This window comes from Rhea pennata, chromosome 3, assembly GCF_028389875.1.
Source record: "Rhea pennata isolate bPtePen1 chromosome 3, bPtePen1.pri, whole genome shotgun sequence".
NCBI lineage: Eukaryota > Metazoa > Chordata > Aves > Rheiformes > Rheidae > Rhea > Rhea pennata.
In genome coordinates this window covers 79,245,479-79,271,339 of record NC_084665.1, presented here as the reverse complement: position 1 = coordinate 79,271,339, position 25,861 = coordinate 79,245,479, and the positions used below count along the sequence as shown (strand labels likewise).

Sequence of the window (25,861 nt, the reverse complement as noted above, 5' to 3'; positions counted from 1 at the left end):
GGTGTGACTAAAGCACATCCTTTCCTATTTTTTATAATGGTAAAGGTATGCAGTGTAGAAAATGCAGACATAATGTCATGACTGCCAGAAGGCATATTCTCCATATTTGCTCATGAGAAATGTGTTCTGTTAGTGCTATCATTGGGCTCTACTAGACATGCATTAGAAATAAGACTTTTTGTTCCTCTCCAGTCTGACTTCTCATGTCATCTTGAAATTAGAGGTCTCCTAAGACGTGCTAGAGTTAGCATGCTGTGCCCATGCAGCAAGTAGGTTGGGAAGCTCCTTATGTTCACTTCTTCCCATAATTCACTGTGTCCAGGATAGCTAGACTTTTTTGTTAGTGTTATGTAGTTCTGTGCTTCTAGAAGAGGACAAAACATTTGCATTCATTTCATTTGTTGGAAAATATGGTTCTGAGAGCCAAAAGCAAAGTGACTTAAAAAATTCTGAGGGGGGAGAAAAAGCTCGCATTCATTTATATTTTATTTTTTACCTTTATAGCAAACTTTCTTCCTACAATGACTTCTGTGCAGCTTTGGCAGACTGCTCCAGATGTTACATCTTATTTTTAGCCCTACTAAACAAGCACCAGAAGAAGCAGGTCAGTTTTTTCATCTCTTGATTTTTATATATTAATCCTCTGATATGTCTGTGTATTATTGGGTATAAGCCTGTTTTCAGTGACCTACTTCTATGCACATTTACCAAATAAATCATTTTAATGGTTGATAGCATTTCTAAGTAGTAAATAATTGAAATGAAATCATTTTGATTAAAAACACAAAGCAGTATAGAGAACAGACAGTCGATTAACTTGTCTATCCTTACATGTATAAAAACAGTCCTCTGGGTACTTGATTGTTTGTCTTAGCTTTAAAAATACACTTCTTAAAGTAAATAGTTTATTTGAATATTTAATAGTAGAAAATCATAGGGATTTCTCCTGCCCTACTCACCTGCAAAAGAAGTGTAGATTTTTCAGAGATGGCAGTTTAAAAAGCAGGGGAAAAATTGTTCCTTGATAAACTCTGAGGTGATAGCTTCAGCACATACCCAAGAAATGTCTTCTGCCAAAGAAAACCATGCATCTAGGAGACTGCATTTGGAACATGCACCTAGAAATAAGTGGTTAGTTTGTCAACATGTCTCAAATTGCTAGCTAAAATTACAGGAGTATACTTGCTGGTGACCTTCCTAGAACTTTGAAGGGTCTAGTGCTTCTGAACTGACCGTTACTGTATCTTTCCTATGTGTATCAGAGCACCAGGCTTTGGGAGTTTGGTGCAGGATTATTGTTTTAAAGATTGCTGCATTGGAATGCCCTGCGTATGGCAAATAACTGGGCTTTCTTGTCAGGTAAAGTTTAAGAAGAAAATAACTTTTGTGTAAAGCACTGGTGTTCAGAGGTGAAACAAGGTTTTGAAACACAATGTTAAATCATACTAAGATTATTCTTAAAAGTAGGAAAGTTCCTTAGCTGCTCCAGCATCTAAACTAGCTTGAGGACATCTAGTTAACCTATACAATTTATTTGAGGGTTAGCAGTTCCTAGAGAATTGTTGGAAGGTGGGCTATTGTGCTGCTGTTCTTAAAGGCGGTTAAGGACAGTAGTATCAGCTGTGCTGGGCAATCAATACCCCTTCTCTTGCCTAATATAAAAATATTTTCTCCCTTTCCTGTTTACCTGCCTCCTTGTTTTCTGCAACAGTGCACATGAAGGAGAAAGACTGTTATTTTGTACTTCTGAATGTTTGTTAATTAACATTTCTGCAGCATACATGAACATCTTTGGTTTCAGGCTGCTCCTGAGCTATACAGTCTTCAGAAACACTTTAGTAGAACGCTATGTAAATAATAAGAGAAATATGAAATGCATAGTATTTTACTAGATTCATGGGTATTTTTCTTTGTGAGTATTGTATAAAAGCTAAACATGAAAGAACAAATGACAGAACTGGAAACATGAAGCTTAAATTGAGTAACATCTTTCAATCTTCATCTGTAATTTTAAGGGAAACTTTTCTAGGCCCTTGATGTAATAGGTTTGTGCCATAAGGAATTCTAGGTTCTCATACAAGTTCCAAATGTTTGCTGATGGATAATGTTGAGAAATCAGTTTCTCTTTTTGTCCACCTAATTTTTAGGTGCTTCTAGAATATCCCTATTTAGTAGATCGTCATTATTTTTTGTGTTAAATACTGCCTCTGTTTTATCAAAATATTAACTAGTAAGGAAATAATCTGTATTAAAACAAATTATTATACTGTGATGATTGTATATGCAGTGTTTTCGAAATAATTTTTTTCTTATTGTGATTTTTGAACAAACATGCAACTGTCAGTTGTCAGCTTACTGAAGCCCTGCAGAAGCAGGAAGAAGATGGATAATGCAATGCAGCATTTTTTTTCTGCACTATACAACAAACGCTTGAGCTGTGAGGAGTGTGTCTTTTTTCCTGCAGTGCAGTTGGCACAGCTAATTCCGCCTCTCCTTCTCCCTCCCCCCCCCCATATGTTGACAGCTAGTGAGTTACACAGTGAGTTGGTATCTGTTGAACAGAAAACAGCTGACAGCAGTGTGAATAATGTTGTCTGCTGCGAAAAGCAGCAGCAGCAAAGAGGAAGATAAATCAGTATTAACTCAAAGCATTCAAAATCTGTAGGACTAAAAATTGGTTAAATTAAAAATGGACTTGTTCCCACACCAAGTAGTGAATTCCACAGCTGCCACCCAGCTAGTCTGTTTTTTACCACATTGCAGCTTCAACTCTATCTCTCTCTCTGTCTCTCTCTTGTCCCTCCTCGTTTTGCCTCTTGGGTAGAGGAGCAGAAGGATTAGGAGAGCAGTAGATCAGCTCTGTGTGAAAGGTTTTTTTGGGGAAACTGCGTTCACAAGACCTTAATTTCATGTGTCATACTCTTAAATAAGGAGTATACAGGATTGGGATGGCTGAATCTGTAAGGTAGAAATGAGGAATTCAGCAGCACTTTTCTAAGCATCTGGAATACGTGTTCCGTTCAACTTTACTGGTACTTGGTTTTGGAGTTTATTCGTGTGGGGAAACAAAAACGTCCTTGCTGGCTGCCAGGTGACACAGCTGTCAGAGTTCTTGTAGAATCTCTGTCCTGCAGGATAAGCTTTGCATGTTTCTGTGCATAGTCAACTTCATACTTTTGCCCATCTCCAGAAATCCAGAAGCTGCTGCTTCTCCTTCCTGATTCTCCTTCCTGATCTTCATCTTCTAAGCTTTTCAGATAAGTTATAAGAAAGCATGACTTTCTCAGACTGGTTAATGCCATAAGCCACAAGGAAGCCATGTTTTCAGAGTAGGAAGATTGCATAAATAGGGCAGTACCTTCTGTCAGTCAGTTATGCACTGCCTGAATTTAGGTGGACTTTTGGAGCCCTGGCAGAATCTATGTAATCTTTTATCAGTGAACAGTTAAGAGGCTATTTTCAATTTTAATGTGCACAAATGCAGGGTGTTATACTAATATTTTCATAGATGAAATCTTGTGCTTGTTGTATAGCCACAGAGTCTCTATTCTTCAGTTTAACCTAAGTAGGGTTCAGTTAGAAAACAGTTTTTAAGCATCTGAGTCACTGAATGCAGCACTTGCCTGTCAAACAAAAGATTAATCATAATGGGTCACTCCAAAGGCCTGTCTATCCTTACCTCAACAAGTGGGGAAAATCAGATGCCTAGAGAAGAATAAAAACAAGGGAAGCATATGTGATACTTACCACCTGTACTTTCCAGACCTCCAACTATTTCTTTGAATAGTCTTCCTCAGCCAGATGCGGTTCCTCATGTACCTAATAAATCTCAATACACATCTCTTCCATGAACTCCTCTAGTCTCCCCTCTATTCATTGGCAAGGAGTTCCCATAGCAACTACGCATTGCACAAATAATTCCTTTTACTTTCTTTGAGCTCAGCCTCTATTAATTTACTTGATACCCTCTAATTCTTGTATTGAAAAAAATTGTTGAGTAGTTGATTGCTAGTCGCTCATTCTATACCACTCCTGACTTTCTAAAACTTTCAGATCCCCTTTGAGTTCTCTCCTCTCAAAGGTTAGAGTCCTTGCTTTCTTAGTTGTTCCTGATATGAAGGCTACTCCATACCATTGTTCATCCTTGCCGCTCTGCTCTAAACATTTTACAATTCTGTATCATGTATCTTTTTTTGAGATGAGGGGACAAGACCTGTATATGGCAGTTAAGATGTGGTCACATCACAGAAACACAGAAACGTATGTAAGTATACAATCTCAGTAATTCCCAAAATCTAATTTGCCTTTTTTTTTTTTTCCCTCCTGTGAACATTGAGCTAGCACCTCATGGAACTCCAAGAAGAGTCTGCTTCAATCTCCCTTGGATCTTGGATCCTTTACTAATAATAGATGTTGTTCTTGTTACCCTTGCAGTCCTCAGGCATCAAGGCAGTTTTAAGTGAGAGGTTGCACATCACTGTCAGTAAATAAGCTATTTAATTAATGAGTTCTTCTAGAACTCTTGAGAGATTATCATTTGGTCCTGATGATTTGTTACTTTTTTTTTGACAGTTTGTTCCTTAAAATTGTTTATGATCCCTTCAATTTTGGACAGATCCTCTGAGTCTTCCCTAGAGAAAGGCTGTGAACTTCCTGGTCCCTTTCATAGTGAACACAAATGAGTGCAAAGACTAATTTAGCTTCTCTGCAATGACATTTTCTTCCCCCAGTGCTCCTGTTTTACCCTGATCATCAGTTAGTCCTGCATATGCTGACAGACTACCTACTCTTGATGTGTTTGAAAAGATTTGTTATTAGTTTTGCATCTCTTGCATCAGCTAGTAGAACTGCACTAATTTACAGTTATAATTTGCACACTGATTTACCCGTTTAACAATGTAAAAACTAATTTATTAAATAAAAAATGGACTGAAATTTCTTGGTCATCCTCTCTAAGGACGTGTCCCCATTTACTGGATTGCTGTTCCTGGATCTGCCCAGCTTTCGTTTCAAATGTAGCTACCAGGTAGCAGGTTCCAACTTGGTTTATAGCCTTGTGTGAGCAAGCAGGTTTATTCTTGTAAGACTTCTTTTCTCCCTCTGAAAGAGACTTCTTTCTAAGGTTGTTGAATGTCTTTTTGCTCTTAGAATTGCTGCAGTGGGGAAAAAGCAGGCGGGGGCCAAAAATGCAGAGAATGTCTCTGCTTTGTCTCTGTCTTTATTTATTAGACGAAGGCTTATCTGCATGCAGTGACTGGCTTTCCCGGCTGTTTTTCTGGCTGGCTTGTAGAGAATTGTGTGATGAGCTGCCAGGAACCTGGTATCTGTCCATTTCAGTCAGTCAGTTATATAACATAAGTCATTTAATGACCCAAAGCAGCCACAGGCTCTTAAGAGTAGATTCTAATGTTGTGGCTGTTTAGAATAGGTTTAGGTGTTTGCTTCCTGAATATTTCAAGTGTGTTATTGGCACGCTGCTCAGTGGCATCATCATCTTACAAGATAATGAAGATATACTTTTTCTAATTTTAAAAAATAAATATTTTTATCTTTTTGGCAGTGTTTGTGTGTCTATATTCATAGCTTGCCTCTAAAGAACTCAACAGTGATGGCCTAATTGTGCTTCTGTGACTCAGTTTTCACCCCTGTGCCATCTTCTTGTTTGGGCTGAGGACAGCTATTTATGTGGCTGCATGGCCACATTTGTGTGGTCTATGACCACATCAGGTCATAAAACTGACTTGGATTCCAATAACTTTTAAAACCCAAAAAAAAAACCCTGCCCTGTGCTGGTTATGATGATCTGCATCACTCCCAGTCTTGTTTGTTGAGCAGCCATGCAAAAAAATACAAATTAATACATTATCTTTCACAAATACTGAAGACTCGACATGAGTTGGGAACTGAAGAGTGAATGGAAAGGAGAGTGGGTGCTGCTTGTGCCACCATTTCTGCTGAAAGAAATGCTTGTCAAGGTAAACTTACAAAGAACTTTGCAGATTGTGTTTCTTTTCTCCTACATTTACAAATAAGTATTTTCTATTCCTCCTCCCTCTTCTCCCACAATACGTCTTCAATGTCACAGTGCCTTGAGCAATTTAAAAGCTATGAAAGGAGCATGGTAAGTAGCCATTAAAGAACTAAAATATGAGATTTTGCTCCTGGGTTTTGTGTGTGCATATGCCTATTGTAACTGATCAGTCATTCGATCCTGAATTGACACTTTTTCAAGAAGAAAGTATCCATCTTGGGATAAATGTACTGACAGCTAGAAAGGATTCCCCTGCTGATTAGTCTAAATAACCACAGAAGGTCACCCTTTCCCTACAATATAAGTTCTGACAATATGCCTAACTGACAGTATATGTCATCTTCCTAATACTCTAGTTGTATTTTTTTTTCTTTTTTCCCCCCTTGTCCAAAGTAAGGAAAATGCAAAATGTATGCTCTGAAAGTAAAATGGTCAGGGAATGTAGCAATGCCTGTACTCATTCAGTCTTTGGCAGATTTCATATAAAACCTGCTCTTCTGGTATACTGGAAGATACAAGAGAGTGAAGGTAATTATTAGATAGGTAAACGTTAGAATATCAAATAAGAAAAGCATGATGGTAATACTGCTTTTTGTTACTGACACTATTACTAAAATATTTTTCTTTCTTCTAGTATTCTCATTCTACAAAAGATGCTTTGAATGTCTCTGAAAAGAGCTACAAGAATGATTAGAATACCCTGAAAAACAAGATTAGGGAAATTAATTTATCAAAGACAAAGATTAAACCATGAGCAAGTCATCTATTAATAGAATCCATATAAGGAAGAAATTTCTGATGGTAGACTGTCCTTTAAGGGGAAAAAAAAAATACGAAGTAGTGGATGAAGCTGTACAAATTCAAACTAGAAATAAGAGTAGGCAGATCAACAGTCATTAGAGCAATACTATGGAGGAAATATGGCAGTAGTGTTCAAGTTTTTTCAGTTTGTGAGTTCTTGAAATGCTTTACAGTAGAGCATATGCACTGCTTTTCACCAAATGTTCTCTTGACAACATGCTTGCTTTTCTTTGCTACCTTTTCCAGATCCCCAGGTGTTCGCTAACCTAAGCACATGAGTTCTTAATTGCTAACATGTATTAAGTAAACTTGTACTGTTTTCAGAAAAGTGTATCTAAACAGATTTCTTGATGGAGAAATTACTGGTTAGGGCCCTGTGAGCTGTGTTGCACAGAGGTAGTTACTCTAATGTCTTTATCCTCAAATGCATTAATATTTTTGGGGAGTTCGCTCTTTACTGACAAAGTACTTCTTGATCTGCTTCTTACTTCAGGTCCTTCAGTCAGGAGCAGCCAAAACTTTCTTGGTCCACTGAAAGCTTGAAGGTTTCTTCATTTGCTTTTGATACTTCCAGGTTGTTCTCCCGCCTTTCCCTCCCCACCTCCACTTCCCCCCCCCAATCAAATTTCATTTGGAATTGGTTATTACTTCTGGATTTGACTGGGAATTTTCACAGTCAGGATGTCACTTCAAGTTGAATCTTTACTGTATTTGGAAGAAAATGGTGCAACTGCTGTTATTTTTTCCTCTATTAGTCCCTGCAAAGAAAAGTCTCATCCTTCCTTTCCAAGGGTGTATAATAAAGCTGAAAGACAAATTTGAAAATTAAATTTGATCCTAATGACTCCTAAAAGCAATTCATCCTGCTTGGCAACTGCTGGAATTATTACTAACTCTGTTAGGTTTGTGTTATATGAAAAGCACATTTCTTTTACAGCTAGAGATTCAATCTGAATTTTTGTTTTCAGACTTCCCCTTCCCACCAAAGGCAGGTACAGGTACCAAACAGACTAAAAACAGGTACTTGGCTAATATGTGCAAGCGTTAGAATGGACTTCCCTAAACCTGCCTTGTTTATCTTGTTTGAGTTAAAAATTACCTACCTAGTTGGCTTTATGTTCTTTCTGATAAATAAACTTGTACTATTTGTAGCCATATTTATCATGATTTACAGAAAAGGGCAAATAAATTTTAATTGTCAAGATAAATTGCTGGTTCTATGACTCAGCAAGCACACTGAATACCTTTACAACTTGCGCAGTGCAAGGAATAGATTTTTAGAATTAGCTAAGTGAAGAAATCTTTCAAAACAGTGGTCATATGTATAGGGTTGTCAGAAAATTAAGTCTTAGGAGTTGAACAGAATATATGGTGTCATTACTCCTTCAAAAACAAATTATTGTAGTTTCTGGACAGATTGGAAGAAAAGAAAAAAGAAATGAGTTCTTCTGGAGCTTTTCTTGACATTTTTCTTGCAAGTTGTTTATGTAAGTGAAGCTGTGTGGTCTCACATAGCTATTTCCAATCACGTTTGGGTGCACACTGTGGGACAGCATGTCTCACATGAATGCCTCTGTATAGGAAGATGAAAGAACAGTGTAATTCCTCACTCTAGTGCTAATTTTTCTTTAATACCATGCATATTATATAAATTAATCCAATAACTAACCAGTATGTGATTTTTCTGTGTCGGTGCGGGAATGTATGAGATTCCATGCATTTTTTTTTTAGGAAATACTCCAAATATTGGGAGATGTATAAAAATATTTGGACTGATATTTTCTTTAAGTGCAGAAAGGCCCAAGGGCCTTGTACAGGTTTATTCTTGCAAGTGGTTTCAAGATGCGGTTCCATCGTTATATGTATTTCTTTACACAGCAATTTTAATTTGGTGTTTCTCACTCTTGCAGTGCTTACCTAATGAGCATTTTTAAATAAAAAAAAAATAGCCAAAAATGAAAATATGAACCTTAGAGCACTGTGCAGCTCAGAAGAAGTTGTACCTGCTTTTTTTATTTGACTCTACTAGCTAAACTGTTACTGGGAGGTAATGAAATTGTGATAATATGCTATTAAAACGGATGTGCTTAGCTAAAAAGAAGTGTATTTTATAAGCTTATTTTGATAGCCTGTAGGTGGAAAGAACAGTTGAGCTCACACTTCTCAAAATATCAGTTGATTGCTGTACAGTACCTGTTTGTCTGTCGTCTGATTGGGTAGAGCCGTTGCTGGGCTGATACTGTTTTGACCAAAATTAGAAAGGCAATATAAACGAGTCAAACGAGACTGCCTGCTTTTTTCAGTTCTCTCTTCTGATTCATCAGTTGTTTGTTTCAAATTCTTACAGCTTTTGTGAATTGGGAATTGTGCCAGCAAAGGTGAGAGCTCTTAGTGGTTAGTCAGTAGGAACGGTCATAAAAATTTTGTCTTGATGACATTTAGATGCTTGCAAAAATAATGATGCCTAGTTTAAAAAAAAAAGTCCTACAGAGTGATTGTGTTAAACATACAGATAAGAGAACTTATTCTTCACTTAAACTGCCTGCTTCACAAATTAAGGGACAACGTTCACCTTCTTGACTTTAAGTAGATGTTTGTTAGTGCCAGTGTCTTGTGGCAGAGGCTTAAGACCTGAGACTTATTGGTGAAATCATGTGTGAAAGTACAGATGGATTCACTGATTACCTTCAGTATTAATATGTATACCTTAACAAGTTGGATTGTGTCTAGTTAATTTGTTTCTAATACCAAGTAGGTCTAGACTATATGTGAGTATTATTGTTGTATTTGAAGAAAAATACCATGTAAATTGTTTGCTAAAATCCTGGGTTAGTGTGAGTATAGCAGTTTAGCAGCTAAGGAGAGACTGCAGTGCTGTAGTTGAAGAAACAATATTACCTTACTTGTACTGTTAAGATAAAACCTAATGAGATGGGATGTTGTTGAAGGCCAGTTCAATTAATATCTGCTTCTGTTGCCAAAACACTGTGCTATCTCAATATGTCTGAAATGAAGCAGTGAGAGATACAGTGCTATATTCCTCTGAAGGGCAGGATAGGAGTGCTTCAAGAGACCAGTTTGGTTAAATCACGAGATCTTGAGATAACATATAAAATTAGAAAGTAGGTCTTATTAGCCAGTAAGAATAAATGGCAAGAACATGTAAAAACAAAACAGAAAAAACAGACTACAAAATGAGATGCAGCTAGAAATGGACATAAAAAGAAATGGGAAAAGTGTCTATGGTATGTTAATTGTAAGAAGACAATAAGAAAATAATTGCTCCAAAAACGATGAAAATTATTGACAGATGGAATGCCTTTTTTCTTTTTCTGAAAAGGTTGAGTATGATCCAATGACTAACCCCTATTCCATCCTGAATTCTTTTATCACTGAAGAATAAGGTAGAGTATATTTAAGTGTCTTCAAAACAGCTAGGCCTGATGAAGTTTACCCTTTGGTACTTATAAAAGGGCCAGAAGGGGTAATGTCTGGAATTTTTGAGAAGGATGGCATGGTTGTTTGTCACCTGCCTTAGGAAGAAGAGAAAAAGAAAGAATGGGGGGATCAAACACCAGTCAATTTAGATTAAATTTCTGTTTAAAAAAAAAAAAAAAAAATAATCCCCAAACACCCAGAACACCTACTTCAGCTCTCTGTAAGCAATTGGACTTAACAAGGAGATGGCTAAGAGCTAACACGGATTTAACAGTAAGAAATCAAGATAGTTAGTCTTCTACAATAGGTAACAGAATTAATGAATTTCAACACTGAAGACTGCTCGAAACCTTTCCAAGACTAATACGGCCTAGAGAAAAGGGGAAGCCATCACAGCTGACATTTGCTTGCTTGAAAGATTAGTAAGCTCAGGCTTGTATGATTATTCTAGTTATATAAAGTGCTGTTTTAAGATTACTGTGGATAAAAAAATATATTACTTATTAAACAAATCATTAGTAATTAATCCAGTGCTGTGCTATTCTGGTCTGTCAAATATTTTTAATTTCTTCTCTAACCAGGGTTGTTTTTTAAAAGATTCCTAGTTGCCTTATGTAGCATTTCTTGAGTTATTCTGGACCTGCTATTAACTCAGTTGTGAAGCAAATTAAATCTTAAGCAGCTAATAGCTTCTAATTGTTCTCCCTGTAATATGGTTTATATATTTTATTGCAGGATTTGGTTGTCCGTATTGTCTTCATTCTTGGGAATTTAACAGCAAAAAATAACGAGGCCCGCAAGCAATTTTTTAAAGAAAAAGGAAGTGTTAACACACTGATATCGTTATTCCAAATCTACCATAAACTTGATTTGAATGCAGAAGAATGGAACCATGAAAGAGGAGGAGGAGAAAAGAAAAAACAAAAGCATCCTTCAGAAGCAGAAGATGTTCTTATAAAGCTGATAAGAGTGCTGGCCAATCTCTCTGTTCATCCCAGTGTAGGGGCAGCTCTGGCAGCTGCTCATCGTGTTGTAGAATTACTTGTTATGGTACTAGGTAATAAAACGTATATAGTGTGTGTTATTTTTGTTCAGTCTATAAGAAAAATTCAAGATTTCTCTACTGGGAGAAGGTAGAGAAACTCCTTACTTGGAGTGAGCCATAACTAAATTGATCCTGTTGCTGAAATAACAAAGTCAATCTGCTGGTCCTCATAAATTGCACTATATAGAAAGCCTGTCTGAGATGGTGGAAGCATTGCTGCTTTTGACTTTTCAGTGTCTAGGGGGAAAGAGGTTTCTTCATTCAATGATAAGATTTGCAGATTTGATCATTAAAGATAAACAAAGCAGAATTTTCTTTTAAACATCTCTCTCTTAGAGTTCATATTATAAGAGGTATCTGTGTGTATGAGGTGGTGGGGTTCCAGTCTTCATCTCTTTTTGGGTGGGAGATAGGATAACTTTCCTTCCATCCTGGGGTTTAGGACTGCAGTTCCTTACCACTCACTGTTCTCTTTATAAATTTAATTATAAGCTAGGGCTGGAGAGTCTGTTCTCTTAGTAACAGAGTTCAGCAGTGATAAGATGTCTTTCAAAGAACTCAGTCTTTTCTGATCTATGAGAACATTAAATATTATCTAAAAACAATCAACCTGTTTGTATGCCAGCTTAGCTGTGTTACCCACCAGACGTGGGATTCCAACTCCATAGATTCTTTCTTTCCTATGAGAGCTTCCCAGGTTAGAAGGATCTTAATCTTTTATAAGGGCTTGTGAGTCTCAAAGCTTCTCTCTGGCCTCCTCCCTGCTTCCTGAGTACCATTTCAATTAGTTTTCTACAAAATATTCTCTCTCCCTGTGAATGAAATCTCTTTTTTAATTCCTTCACCTTGGTTTGAGAGACATTCTGAACTAGCTGAATCAGTATAACCAGTTTTTAGACTTTGCCAGTGCACCAGAAAATTTTACATTGATTAACATTCCTTCTGTCAGGAACTTTTAAGAGAGAGAATATTTCAAATAATGAAGTTGTGGGGTTTTTTAATGTGTCATGGTACCCAACATCTCAGTGTAATAGTCTGTGATATTTTTCTGTGCCTGCAGTCTGATCTGTCACAGGCATGTTCCTGCACACAAACTTTTTTCAATTCTTTTCAGTGACCTTATCCGGAAGTGAAAGTTTGTAAGTCCATGCGAGAAGCTTGAATGAGGTTGAATTTTTGTAGAGTACTGGTCCAGTTGATTGGAGCAGCAACTGTCGTACCATAGCTATAACCTTTATGGTTCAAGCAGATCAGGAAGAGTGTAACTGTCCGTGTTCTGCAATCATGAGACCTGTGATTTAGTTTGCTTCTGAGCTGTAAAAACTTTCTAAGTTTGACTGGTGTGTCATATACATATGTTATATATATATATATATAATTTTTTTTTAATATCAGAATACAAGTCAATTGATGACTGTGAGGAGCTGGTTATCAATGCTGCAGCAACAATCAACAATTTATCCTACTACAAAGTGAGGAGTTCTGCAATTGAAGACAAGAAGCTACATATTGCAGAAAGTAAGGACTTTTAAGTTGTCTAATTTTTTGAAAGTGGAAGTTAAATGCGCTAGATTTTGCTATAGAAAATAAAGACACACTGATAGTATTTCGTAGTATTATAGCGTAGGAATATAAGTTTTATAAATTCTTCTGTTAGCAGTTTCTAATTCTTTTGGACCATAATTCTGTGATTGTGTGGAAATACTCAGATTGTTGAGCAAAACCCTTCTTTTTCTCCCAGAGTGATGTATCATGTTATTTTCTGCATAGCAGCTTTTACTAAACTTGTTCAAAATCCATATGCTAGAACCAAAGTAATCACATTGCTTTTTCCTTCTAATCAGAACTATTTCCTGTGTGATAAGTATTTTTTTTATCTTCTCACTACCTTCTAGACCTTCAAACTCTGATTTATATCTACAATTTATTTGTTTCTGGCTAATAAATCCATTGCCAGTGTAGGAATGGTCTGAGTCCCTCCCCTGTCAATACAGACAGTAGTCATGTTTCAGTGAGGTGTAGAAACTGCATCTGAGTTCTTATTCCATTGTGTTAATGTTATACAAAAGATAAAGAATCCATGCCTTGAATACCTTGCTCTCTAAGTAGGCGAGACATGGGGAGAGACAGAGGCTGATGTTTTCACAGCAGGCAGAATGAGGAGTAGAAAAAAATATTCTGTCTTTCAACCTAGTGCCCTGACTGCTAGATGTCACTTCATCTTTAGCTAACAGTTCTGCTGTTGTACTGTGAGTCATTTTATTCCCCAAGAGCCAGCCATCTCTTAATGCTAGCTGGAGAAGAATGAAAAACTTGCTTTATCACAGACAAAAGCCGTACTTTTCTCCCTCTCCCTTCTGCTCTCGCTGTCCCATTTTTATTGTTAGCATGTGGTATCAATGCCATCACCTTTCTTCTCTGTCTGAACTCACAAGGATAGAGAAAATCTTTTGACAGAAAACCGGCAGGTTTCTTTCTTCAGGAGACATTTTGAGAATACTTGCAACTGGGTGGATCTCAAAGACAAAGATATCTGAATTGATTATTTTCAAAGACAAATTCAAGACATATTCACTATTGCAGTATTCAAAGAAGGAAGTGATGGGAATGAAGCCAATCTGTTTTCTTTCTCTCTTCCCTCTCTACCTCTTCTCCTCTGTGGTGGAAGTGTTATGGGTTAACTGTTTGAGTCATTTACATGACGGGTTGATTTCAGTGATTCCTTTCTTCATCACAGACTAGTAAAAGTCCTTTCTGTGTTGCTCCCTTGCCACGCAGCAAAAGCCTACATGATAGTTGCTTTTCCTAGGGAATGCTGAAGTCTCTTTATTTCTGGTGAAGTTGCATGCTACTCATGTGAAACTGCCGAAGGACAAAGCAGCAAATAAATGTTTCAGACCGAGGGCAGTATTAACTAGCAGTTCAGAGAAAACGTATTTGCTTGTTACAGTAGCACTGAGAGAAAATAAGGCTAATGTCAGCAAATAATTGGAGTTTAAGGAGATGTCCTGCCATAAAACCCTCTGTTCAGGGTCTAGTCATTTCTCTCATTCACTGCTTTTTTTTTTTCGTTCTTCGTGTTCCTGGATTTTCACATGAGCCCACTCCAAACTGTATAGCACAAATGTTGTCCATTACTACAACTGTACTTAGGCTATCTTCATAACTCCTCATCTATTCCTTCTCATTTAGCCTTCTCGTTGGAGCTCTTTGTCTCGTCTTCAATGCCCCACACAACTTAGTTGTTGTTCTGCCATCTGCTCACCTATTTCATTGCAACCAGAGAGATAACAGTTCACATTTATTACATTTATCTGTTGCTGCTTGCATTCTGATATTTATTGATTAAAAAAAAACCAAGCATGTGTTTGTAATATACAAGTAATTGTGTTTATTTCATTTCTCTACAAACCAATAGTGCTTTTAAAGCTGTTAATGAGCAACAGTATGGATGGAGTTGTGGAGGCTGTAAGAGTCTTTGGCAATCTTTCCCAGTATCATGAGATATGTGACTTCATCATACAGAAAAAGAGTGAGTTACTTTTGCATTTGTAGGAATGCTGCTTTTAAATGTTCATATTCTAAAAATGAAAGATTGCTAATAAGCTGTGTCAGTTGAAGGGTAAAAGCAATCTTAACTCATATTTTGTAAATGACGCAAATCTTAGAATCAAATAGTAGTCATTATAAACACAATTTTATTTCAACTTCATTAAAATGGAAATAATTGTAGTATGAAAAATGTCGCTAGCATGAGTTTTTATGAAGTCAAATACTACAAAAAAAACCTTGTGTTCCTTTTAAATTTACTCTATTTCTCAAGTCCTGGAGATTAGTAGTGATTTGATATAAAATGAAAATCCACCTTAGTTCTCATTTAGGTTCATAATTACAAGTTTTTGATTCCCATGTTTGATAGCTTATAGCACTTTGTAACATGCATTTAAGATATTTGACTACCTCAGCAAAGGGACCTCTCGTTTGCCTCTAGGTAAAGTAGTATACAAGCCTTTTCAAGTGCTTCTCCTTTTAGTGTCTGAAGAGCTTTGGGTAGCATGGCAGCTCCTTGCTATCCGGAGGTGGTGTGTTATAAAAGTTAATTAAACATCAATTCACTCTAAATTTTTTGCGTCTGTCTGTTAGTGGTCAAAATGAGATGATATGCCAGAATATAAACCCCATTCTTTTAAGGGTGGACAGATCCTCCTTTTGGAGGAGAAAGGCCTCTGTCAGCAGTGGAAGAGCTGATACTTGGTAGGTGGTTGCCAATGAGCGCTCTCGATTGGGGGGTAGAATTTTCTCACTTGGAGAGATCATGATGTCAGAGCACTGAGCTTGGGAAGAGCCAAGAGGCTGCGTCTCCGCTAGGCAAGACTGACTACCTCACTGGGGCTGTCTTCCACGTCCTATGGACTTCAGAGCCCAGCGAGTGCCACAGCATGTGGCAAGTCCAGTATCTGCTTCTTGCCTGTTTCTTGCAGCAGTCCCTGCTGGACTTGCACAGTCTAAGGCCAACTCAGTGAGTGCTAAGTGCTATATTCAAGCAGTTTCTGTTGCCTGCCCTCCTGAAGGGAGAGTAATACTTTGGAGATAAAAGCTTTAATTCAGTTTAGTCAAATTACCTCTTCTGACTGGATCTTTCTATTACCTTGGTGCATTTTATAACTAGTTAGAATTTTGTGGTTGCTGAGCTGAAGAAACTGATGTTCAGCATGGTGTAATGGCTGGTGCTGTCTCCTGTGCCTAGTCTAGCAACTTCACAATAATAGGCTACTGGGTTACATTTTCGGGTAGTATGTCCTGCTTCAGTGAAACACATGTATACACACTGCTTTCTGTGTATACATGTTTAGTTAGTATGTTGTAATGCCACTTGTGTCATAAGTCTATTTTCTCAGTAATTTTGTTTTCTTCTTTACAATCCAGTTTACAAGTTCATGATTGCTTTACTTGATGCCAAGAATCAAGATGTCTGCTTTTCTGCCTGTGGAGTTCTGCTCAATCTCACTATAGATAAAAATAAACGAGCTTTCCTGAAGGAAGACGGAGGAATTGGGAAGTAAGTCCCTGAGTATGCTTACAAAAAAGATAAGTTCCAGAAGTCTTGACTAGGGGTTTCAGCCAGATTTTCTTCCACTGGGGCCGATAACTTGTAAAAGGGATACATACTGAATATTTATTCAGGATCTAAGTCTTCAAGAGCCTTTCATATTCTTCCATCTTTTTTTTGGAGAAAGCATTATAGAGTGGTTGAGCTATTGCATTATCAACAACCATGGAACAAGCTCCAAAAGATCCTCAGCATACATACAGCAGAGGAGAGTACCATACAATGCAGTAGCTATGGCATGACTTTGCAGTAGCTGCTTGTGCTGTGCTCAACTTAACTGGATCCTGTGAAAGCTAAATCTGCAGTTAATAGACACCATTAATGTGCATGTTGCAAGTGTGAAGATTACTTCAGAAACTATTTTACCCTATATGATCTCTTACAGTTTTTATAACTACTAAGTTGTAGCTACTCAATAGTATTGCAGGGAGAACTGTGTGATGTAGCCATGTTCAGCACAGAGTAGCTTCTCCTAGCTGAGAGTTCAAATGTAAAGCTTACTTATGTTGTAAGTGGTATTACATCTTGAAAAACCACTGTAGATGCAAGGCTTGTGGCTTTGATGTTCAGATAATAGCGGATGCATTTTAATTGGAGCAACATGAAAGATCTTGTTCTGATGCTTGTAAAGCTGTTGATAAAACCCACATTTACGAAACAATATGCCTAACAAATGCTTTCAGGTTCATACACCATACAATTATTTCTTTTATGCATTGTAAACAGGGCATAATCTGCTCATCTTTCCTTCCCGTGTTCTGGTTGTGTTGCAAAATTTGAAAGCTGAAAAACAACAACAATAATAATAAATTACAGGCTAATTGAAAAATAAATGTTAGAAATTTCTATAACATAGCATTTTCTATACACTTTCTGAAAATTTTTGAAGAAGGCAGGAAAAATATTGACAATGTGGAATAAATCTGTAGAATATGGAAGTGACTGTTAAGGAGGTCATCCTGACTGTGCAAAACCAACTCTGTGGATATTTAGAAATGAGGTTATTGCACAAATATGTAGTAGCCCTGATAAAACAATCAGTCTCATCAGAGAATTAAACTTCTAAAAATTAGAGCAAGCTCTTTTTGCTTTTGATCAGATTCCTCCCAGTCTTCAACAGTGACTGCCTTCAGAAAGGAGAGAAAAGGCAATTGGCCTCTTTTTGGTTGCTTTTCAATTACATTGATCATACCTGAAAGTAATAGCTATCCTATGTTCCCTTTATTAATCATCAGACTGTAAATCTCTCAATGAAATAGGGAAGGGAGAGAAAGTGGGGGTCGTGAGGTGAGGAAGAAAACAGCAGTGAAAGGATTACTATTGGAGAAATGGCTAGGGACAGCAGGTGAAGAGTAATGTTTACTTCTGCAGCGTTAGGACTCATAAATACTGCTGTTTGGTAAGGTGAACAATTTATGTAAGCTGGTGCAGGCAGCTTAATTTCAGAGTCCTGTTTAAGATGTAGACTATGTTTGATGTCTCCAAGGAAGTGACATGTTGGGAGAAAGGTTAGGAATTTAATGGTCCTTGATAAAACTGACACTTTGAAAGGAATCCATTGGGAATGCAGGTAGAAGGATTACAACAAAAGAAGGGATGAGATCTGCAAAGTGGGTCAGACTTCACTGAATGTAACATGTAATTCTGAGTTGTGGAAGTAGCAGCAAAACCTGATTTCTTCTGGATTTGTGACTTTTGGTTAGATTCTCAGATGTGTAATACGCTAGAAGTTCTGACTGTAGCTTTTTCTGAATTCATATATCATCTCGTTCCTGGATGGACTCTTAGTGCCTGATAAACTGCAGTGTGAGCTAAACCTTCTGTTCTGGTAGTACTGCAGATTAGGGCTAGTCAGATTGTCATGCAATATGTTGGAATTTATTATCTTTGAGATGCTAAACTTCTTTATAAGGTAAAAAGGTAAAAATACCTTTTTAGTATTTTTGAGATGGTTAAATGAAATGATGATGAAATGAAGTAATGATTGAAATTGGTCAATTGCCTGGGGAAGAGATGACTGAGGGGGGGGGGGGGGAATCTTATCAATGTCTATAACTACCTGAAGGGAGGGTGTCAAGGGGATGGGGTCAAACTCTTTTCAGTTGCCCCGTGTGACAGGACAAGAGGCAATGGGCAGAAATTGAAGCACAGGAAGTTCCGCCTGACCGTGAGGGGGAATTTCTTCCCTGCGAGAGTGATGGAGCACTGGACCAGGTTGCTCAGGGAGGTTGTGGAGTCTCCTTCTCTGGAGACACTCAAGGCCTGCCTGGATGCAACCCTGTCTAACCTGCTCTAGGTGACCCTGCTTGAGCACGGGGGTTGGACTAGATGATCTCCCGAGATCCCTTCCAACCTTACTGATTCTATGGTTCTATGATTCTATGAATTGGGTTCAGAAGTTACTGGGGATGGACAGATGCAAGCAGGCATATATATGCCTATATATAAAAAAAGAAGGCATGTTCAGGAACTAGATTAAATGAAAGGGGAGAGGGTACTGAGGAAGAGAGAAGTATCTTAAGCTTATTAATGTAGAATTTTTCTGCAACTGTTCACGGAGTATGCACACATTCCTAGGCTGCCTAGGCTCAAGAGCATTGAGCAAAATACTGTTTTTGTTTGATATTGACAGGTTAGTTGACTGTTTACAAGACTTTGGGCCGGCAGACTGGCAGTTGGCTTGTCTGATATGCAAGACCCTGTGGAACTACAGTGAAAACATCACCAGTGCGGCCTCGTGCTTTGGAGAAGATACTGACACGCTTCTAGAGCTGCTCACATCACTCTTGGGTAAGATAAACAGTCTTGGTCTCTTTTCACTAGTAAGAGAAACTGAAGGACAAAATCCAAGCAGGATTGTTTAGATGGAAGTGCAGCTTAAAGAGCTTGGCCAGCATAGACTATTGCCACTAGGTCTATTGCCATTCAGCACATTCCCTCAGATTTTACAGATTGCCAAGATGGAATTGGCTGCTGTCACTCCATACTCGAGTTTGTCTTGTTAGCATGCCGTTAATGCTTTCCACCAGATGCCTTTTTGTTTGCTTGAGCCAACTATCTCATAGACTTTCAGTGCAAAACATGCTTTTCACTGGATGTGGGCCCTGCTGGCCTCAAAAGTAATTGCAGGGATTTACAGAAGCAGCAGCTCTGGCCTGTTGCACCTGGTTATTGCAGAGAAGAGGCTGGGCAGCCTGGGAGTGTGGCATTTCCCCTCAGCCAGGGCTGTGTGGCATGACCAGCGGAGCTGGCTGCAGGTGACAAGGGTCCCATGGCTGCCCTTTCTTTCTCACCATGGTCTCCCTGTGAGCAAGGACATCCTTACAATTTCTCATCTTCTCCCTGAAGCTAGGGAGAGTGAAAATACAAGCTGGAAGGTGCCCACAAGTGAATGTTAGGGCCCTGCTTTGCTTGCCCAATTGGCTTTTTCATCTGCACATTTATATTTGCCTTGGATTTTATACTGCTTAATTGCTATGTAATAATTCCATAGTCACTGTATTTAATCTTTCTGCTTTAGTTTATGAGCACTACTTTGGCTCTGATTTTACTTTGGGTAGGTCATTTGCAAGTATCTTTTTGAAAAAAAAGCTTTAAAATGTAAAGGAAAATGAAGCAAACCTTAATTGATTTTGATTTGATTTTAATTGAAAATTTATTACAAATTAATGCTTGTTGTGGGAAGACTGCATGTTGGTCAGACTTGGATAGAAAGTGGGATTTTCCCACCCCCATGTTTTTTTGTGCTTTGTTTGGACAGTCAGAAAAAAAATGGGTGGATGCCTTTGATTTTTTTTTTTCCTAGTTACAGCAAAATCACTGTAATTCATTATTGGAAATCATTCTTTGCATTACATTCCTTGCTTTTAGTAGGGGCAATAATTCCTTCTATTTGTCTGAAAATAGTTAGCATTTTAAGATCACTAGTGCACTGTTTAACATTCTGCAGCAGAGCTGCAAACATTCCAGTCACAATCATGCTTGAATTTTCCAACATGCAGCAAAAAATATGTATCTTCATTTTGGATAATGCTTAATGTTTCTAATTTTTCCTCTACACTTAACACTACTTATTCCATTAATTAATTTGACTGCAGAGTCCAGGCTGGGTAGTAATTGGAACTTCATTAACTTGTACCACTCATGAATTGGAAGTTCTTGTGCAATCGCCAGATACAGACTGATAATGACACTTAATTAAAAATGTCAGAATTATATCAGAAAGCTAGTCTTCCTGTAAACTGTAGTCAGAAGAGTGACTGTAGAAAAAGCACATCTTACACATCAGATCTGCTTCCTCTGTGTGTTAGGAGCCAACAAATTTTTAAATATTAAGCAACTGCTTAATTTTGTCCTGCATCCTCCTCCTGCCATTGTATCCGGTAACAGCCATGAACTGTCATTGCTCTGATTCTATCATTCAGGAAGCAGGAGGCAACTTCTGACAATTGGGGGACTGTACGTCAGCACCAGCACGCTCCCTTTGAATGTGTAGGGAGCTCAAAAAATGGAGCATGGAACTGCAGACACTCCAGGTCACCTGTTCTCTTAGTGTTCCTCCTCCCCCCCCCCCCCTTTTTTTTTCTTTCTCCAACCTGGAGCAAGATGACAAGAGACTATAATAGGGAATCCACTGGGGGAGAGGAAACAGACCAAAAAGGAGATGTTATTACTAAGGAAGCTTGGACAAAAGGTGGTGTTTCTTTTTCTTACCCTGCCTGATCCCAGCAGCCTCAGATGCAGCAGCCAATTCTGCTTTCCCATCACGCTGTCATTGGCCTTCTCTCAGGGAGAGGGATTTTAGCTGCTCTAGAGTCTTGTGTCACTTTATTGGCTCGGAGTGAGGCCGATGTTTTCTTGCCCCATGCAGCTGCTCTGCTTTGACCCGTTCCCTCAGGAGCAACAGCAGAGATCAACCTCAATCTTAAAAACATCTTTCTGCATGGGCATTCAGTTCTGTTTGGTGCACAGGGCACACTTCTATCTTCTTCCTCATTCTCCTTTTCCAGACTTCTCTTCTGCTCACTTACCCCTTCACTTTTAATTGGGTAGCCTTTGCAGACTAAAGCCTGAACTCTAGCTTTCAGGTTTCCCCATAACATGCAGACCCAATGTTCTTGATTTGTTCCTGGGCTTGCAGGTATGGTATGCTGTTTGGCCAGTGCTCAATTTTGCTAGTTTTGAGGAGAGTCCTGAGTAATTGTTTGAAGAAGCACAGCTTACATGTGGGACATTGATCCTCAGTGTTGCTCACATTCTGCTTTGGGAAATTTACTGTTTCGGTTCAACATTTAAGCTTTTGAACTGATTCTGCTCCTTGTTCTTGTGGGTGAGTGTTACCAGCCTCGGTGATTCTGTATTTTTGGCTTACGGGTGCTCCTGTTAGCATCTGTGGGGCACAGCTGTCAAATATAAAGGAGAAATGGGTGTTATTGTGTATTAGAAAATAATGAATTTGGGTATGAAAACCATTTCAGGAATAGGCCAAGCGGTTCTGCCTGAAAACAAACTGTAATCCCTTATCTTCCTCTTCAGGGTCCATTACTCATTTCTGTGCTGCTGAGATTAATTTTGCATGTGTTGGGCTACCGTGCCATTGATAGGGTAGGAGCCAATGGGCATGAGTTGCAAGTTGCAACAATTCCAATTAAATATTAGGATTTTTTTTTTTTTGCCATGTGGATGTTTAAGCACTGGAACAGGTTGCCCGGGGGTGGGGGGGGGTGGATTATTCATCTTTGGACATGCTCAAATTCAACTGGACATGGCCCAGAGCAACCTGATCTAAGTTGTCTCTGCTTTGGGTTAGCCCAGGTGTCCTCCAGACGTCCTCTCCAACCTAAATTATTCTGTGATTCCATTGAATATGGATCTGATGTTTTAGGCTGGCTTTTTTTCTATGATTACAAGATATTTTTCTGCAGAGCATCATGCTTTCCGTCTTGAAAGAATACTTTTTTTATTACAGAAAGTCTCTGTTGCAAATGATATCTTCTCTTTATGCAGAGCCCCATTTTAGACTAATGTGTTATGTCTTTGGAATCTACCTCACAATCAATTATCCTCAGCATCTCTTTAATTTTACTAATCTAGAAACACTCTGTAGTACCATGGAAGTCAACGGCTGTTTGCAGTTTCTGGGAAGGAACTTCCTACATTGCCATGTAGGAGTAATGTAATCTTGTCCTTTATAGCTGTTATAACTCAGGCCATATACTCTACATAAGGACCTTTTCATTTTTGTATATATTGATAGTTTTTGCTTGAGTATCTTTTTTTCTAAATGAAGTTTGGCTCCAAGTATAGGTAACTGAAGTCCCTCTTTAGCTCCAGTTTTCTCTCTTACTTACTGTGTATGTGCAGGAAGCTCTTTTACAGAGTTATGTATTTAACAAATAGTGAATCTGGTGCTCTTACATAGTCTAGGACAAAGATAAGTCATGCTGCCTGTTGGGTGGAGGATTATACTTTCATTTTAGGTCAGTTTATGGCCTCAAGGCTGTCCAATATCCTTTCTCTTGAACTGTGCTAAGCTCCTGTCTTTAAAACATTTATTCACCTTTTCAGTTGTATTTGTAATGTAGATTCCTGATTCAGGACTGATTTGTTTCTTCTGTAAGGGTTTGTTTCATTGCCACATCTGATGCCAAGAAAAATGGAGGAAGGAGAACATGTGTAAAACAAGATGACTTCCTTTCATTCCCAACTTTCCCTCTCTCTCTCTCATCCTATTATTTTTGTTTACGAAGTTTGTGAGGAAGAGAGAGCATCAGTATTCTAATAACTAATATGGTCCATGTGCTTTAGGTATGATAGCTATACTTTGAAACAGACTACACAAACCATATTAGGAGAGTGACTTGTGAAAGGAAAAAACATTGATGTAGTTAAGTGAATTGGATTACTTGCATTAGCAAAACTTCTATGGATAATGTTCAAATTCAAGTAGTTTCCAGGCTGACAGTCACAATAAATGCTTGACCTTAGACACATAGCTTTGCTATTACCTTTGAGGTATGAGAACAGCAGAACCACAAAACCTTTTTTGTTTTTCTGACCCTTGCATCCTTTATTTTCAACTAAAGCTAAGTTCCTCAGAGAGTGATATTTAGTTTAATTTAAATAGAGTTGATTTTAAGCCAAGAACATACACAACTGATAAATTGCATGTGTTTTGGTCAAAAAAATAAACAGTTGTGTTTTATTCAAAACTGGTAATGATATTTTCCTTGATTATAGATGAAGGGCTATCATTGGATTACAGCCTTGACCGAGATTTAAGAGACTGCAACAAGATATATTGGGAAACAGAATTCAAACCTGTGGCAGAAAAGCTTCTGGAGAGAATTCAAAGCCATCACTCCTCCCAACATTGACTATTACTCCATTTTAATCAGAGGTTGGCTATGGAGTATTTAAATAGCTGAAATATTTGTAGGTAATAACATAACGATAGATGCAAATAATATATAATAATATATTGAAAACACTGCAAAATAATTTTTGTGATGTAAATTGAACAGTTATGTTATTTCTAATGCACCTGTACATTGATGTTGCTGCATGTTGGAGAGCACAGGAAAAAATGACTTTTAAAGGAGTAGAAGTTGACATTTATATACTGGATACTATTTTTTGAGAAACTTGTATGAAATTTTGGTGTGTGTAATTACTTTTTACAGTATTTTTGAGCTTATCAAGCAGCTGTTCAATGTGATTCATCTAATAATTATGTTTCTTTGCTGGCAAAATGAAACAAAGCTTCTAATTTTAAAAGGTAAATTACCATTGGGTACTTGGATCTCTATGGTATCAAAGAGTACTGTAATAGAATGTTATATGATATGAGCCACATCTACCCACAGACTTTGACACACTGCTTTGTCTTTTATTTTTTATAAAATTCTGCAACAGAATAACTGTAATGCTGATGGGGAATTCTGGTGTATTTTACTGTAGTCTTCATTCTTTCACAGACGCTTTCAGTGGTCAGGAGGACAGTTGCTCCCCTTCCCCTCAGGGAGAAGCCTTTGTTTACAGATGCTGTGTGGTTAGGGCATCCCAGTTTCCCCATCAGTGCTCTCGGGATATAGGTCCAGCTGTGCTGGAAGGAGGTGTCTTTCTGTGTTGGGGCTTTGTGTCGTAAGGCAAAATTCCATTACCCTGACATCAGACTTCAGTTAGTCTGCTGTATTCTTCTTTCAGTTGTTCCTTCTTTGCCCAGGAGCCACCCATGTGCCAGTACTTTTGAGGTTTTTCTAGGCCAGCTGTCTCCCCTGGGCCTATGTCCCCATCCAAGGGGGGTCCCGTACGTCCTTTACGTTCTTTATGACTGCTTCTGGCTGCTTTTATTGATCAGTCTTTATCCTTGCAGCGTGTAGAAGACCCTGTTCATAGCTCATGGATTAGTTCAGCAAGTGCATGACTGGCCTCAGGCAGTACCAGCCCAATTGGCTGCTGAAAGCTTTACAGACTTGACCCATTTGTCTCTTCTCCTATCTCAGATTACTAAGAATAAACTGCTGTGCGGTGACTGCTGGGCTCCTGGCTCTTGTCCCAGGGGTCAGCAGCCTCATGCTGCACTGTATGTGCCAGGAGGGCAAGTCTCCAGCCTGGCAGTTACTGCAGAGGAATTTTATTCTTCTGAAGCAGCAACCCTGAGCTCCCCCCACCCCGTGGCTCCACGGCATGTTTGGCAGGGCCATGACCTGTGTGTCCAGGTGAGAAGATGCTGTGAGAAGGCTGGGAAGCAGAGGAGAGCCCTGCAGTGAGTGACTTTGGAGTGCGCATAGCAGCTTCTGTCACTGCAATCTGCAGAGAAGACTGCTCAGCTGTTGAATGTGGTTTGGCTCTAAGAACAGCTCTGCTGAACTCAAAAAGATCTCAATTAGAATTCTTTTATTATTTTAATTTTAGCTGAAGTTTAGGGAGAAGATAAATGGCTTCAGTGCCACATTTGCTTCTTGGAAAAGAGAATGGGTTTGCTTTTAAGGGGTATTAAGGAAAGGATGATGGGTAAGTATTCCCTTGTGAGAAGAGTGCTGGAGGCATTTGTTCTTGGCATTCGCATCAAGGCAAAAGGCAGGCGAACACCCTGCTGTGTAATGCAGGGTGGAAGTGCAGTGGAGAAGGCCTTGTGGCCAAGTGCTGTCAGTGGGTCTAATCAGAATTGACAAATTCTGGCGATGTCAGAAGGCAGCCTGATAGTGACTTTTTGCTCAAGTCCATGAGGTGGCAGTAATGTAGACATTTAAAATCTGTTCAAGGAGAATGGTAGTTATTTCAGTCAGTAGCAGTTAAACTCCAAACACAGGCCTGGAGTGCTGTGAAAAGTGTCCTCTAACAGAGGCAAATTCTGGATATTCCACAGTGAGGAAAAAAGCGGGGGCAGCCTGAGTGTTTGGCCTCGTTCAGGTAAAGCAGAGAGGGCAGCAGA

The 25,861-nt window shown here is 38.5% G+C and overlaps 1 protein-coding gene across 3 annotated transcripts in view; it reads left to right on the top strand.

Moving 5' to 3' along the window:
- The window catches only part of ARMC2 (armadillo repeat containing 2), a 70,305-nt gene extending 46,011 nt beyond the window's left edge, over positions 1-24,294 (top strand). For 2 of the 3 annotated variants that reach the window (XM_062570988.1, XM_062570989.1), the window contains exons 12-18: positions 505-604; positions 11,006-11,327; positions 12,711-12,833; positions 14,734-14,847; positions 16,242-16,374; positions 19,058-19,215; positions 23,665-24,294. In XM_062570988.1, the coding sequence (XP_062426972.1) occupies positions 505-604; positions 11,006-11,327; positions 12,711-12,833; positions 14,734-14,847; positions 16,242-16,374; positions 19,058-19,215; positions 23,665-23,801 (1,087 nt within the window). In that variant the 3' untranslated portion in view covers positions 23,802-24,294. The remainder of the gene's footprint in view (positions 1-504; positions 605-11,005; positions 11,328-12,710; positions 12,834-14,733; positions 14,848-16,241; positions 16,375-19,057; positions 19,216-23,664) is intronic. The other variant, XM_062570990.1, reaches the window with a different exon arrangement.
- Positions 24,295-25,861: the final 1,567 nt, after the last annotated feature.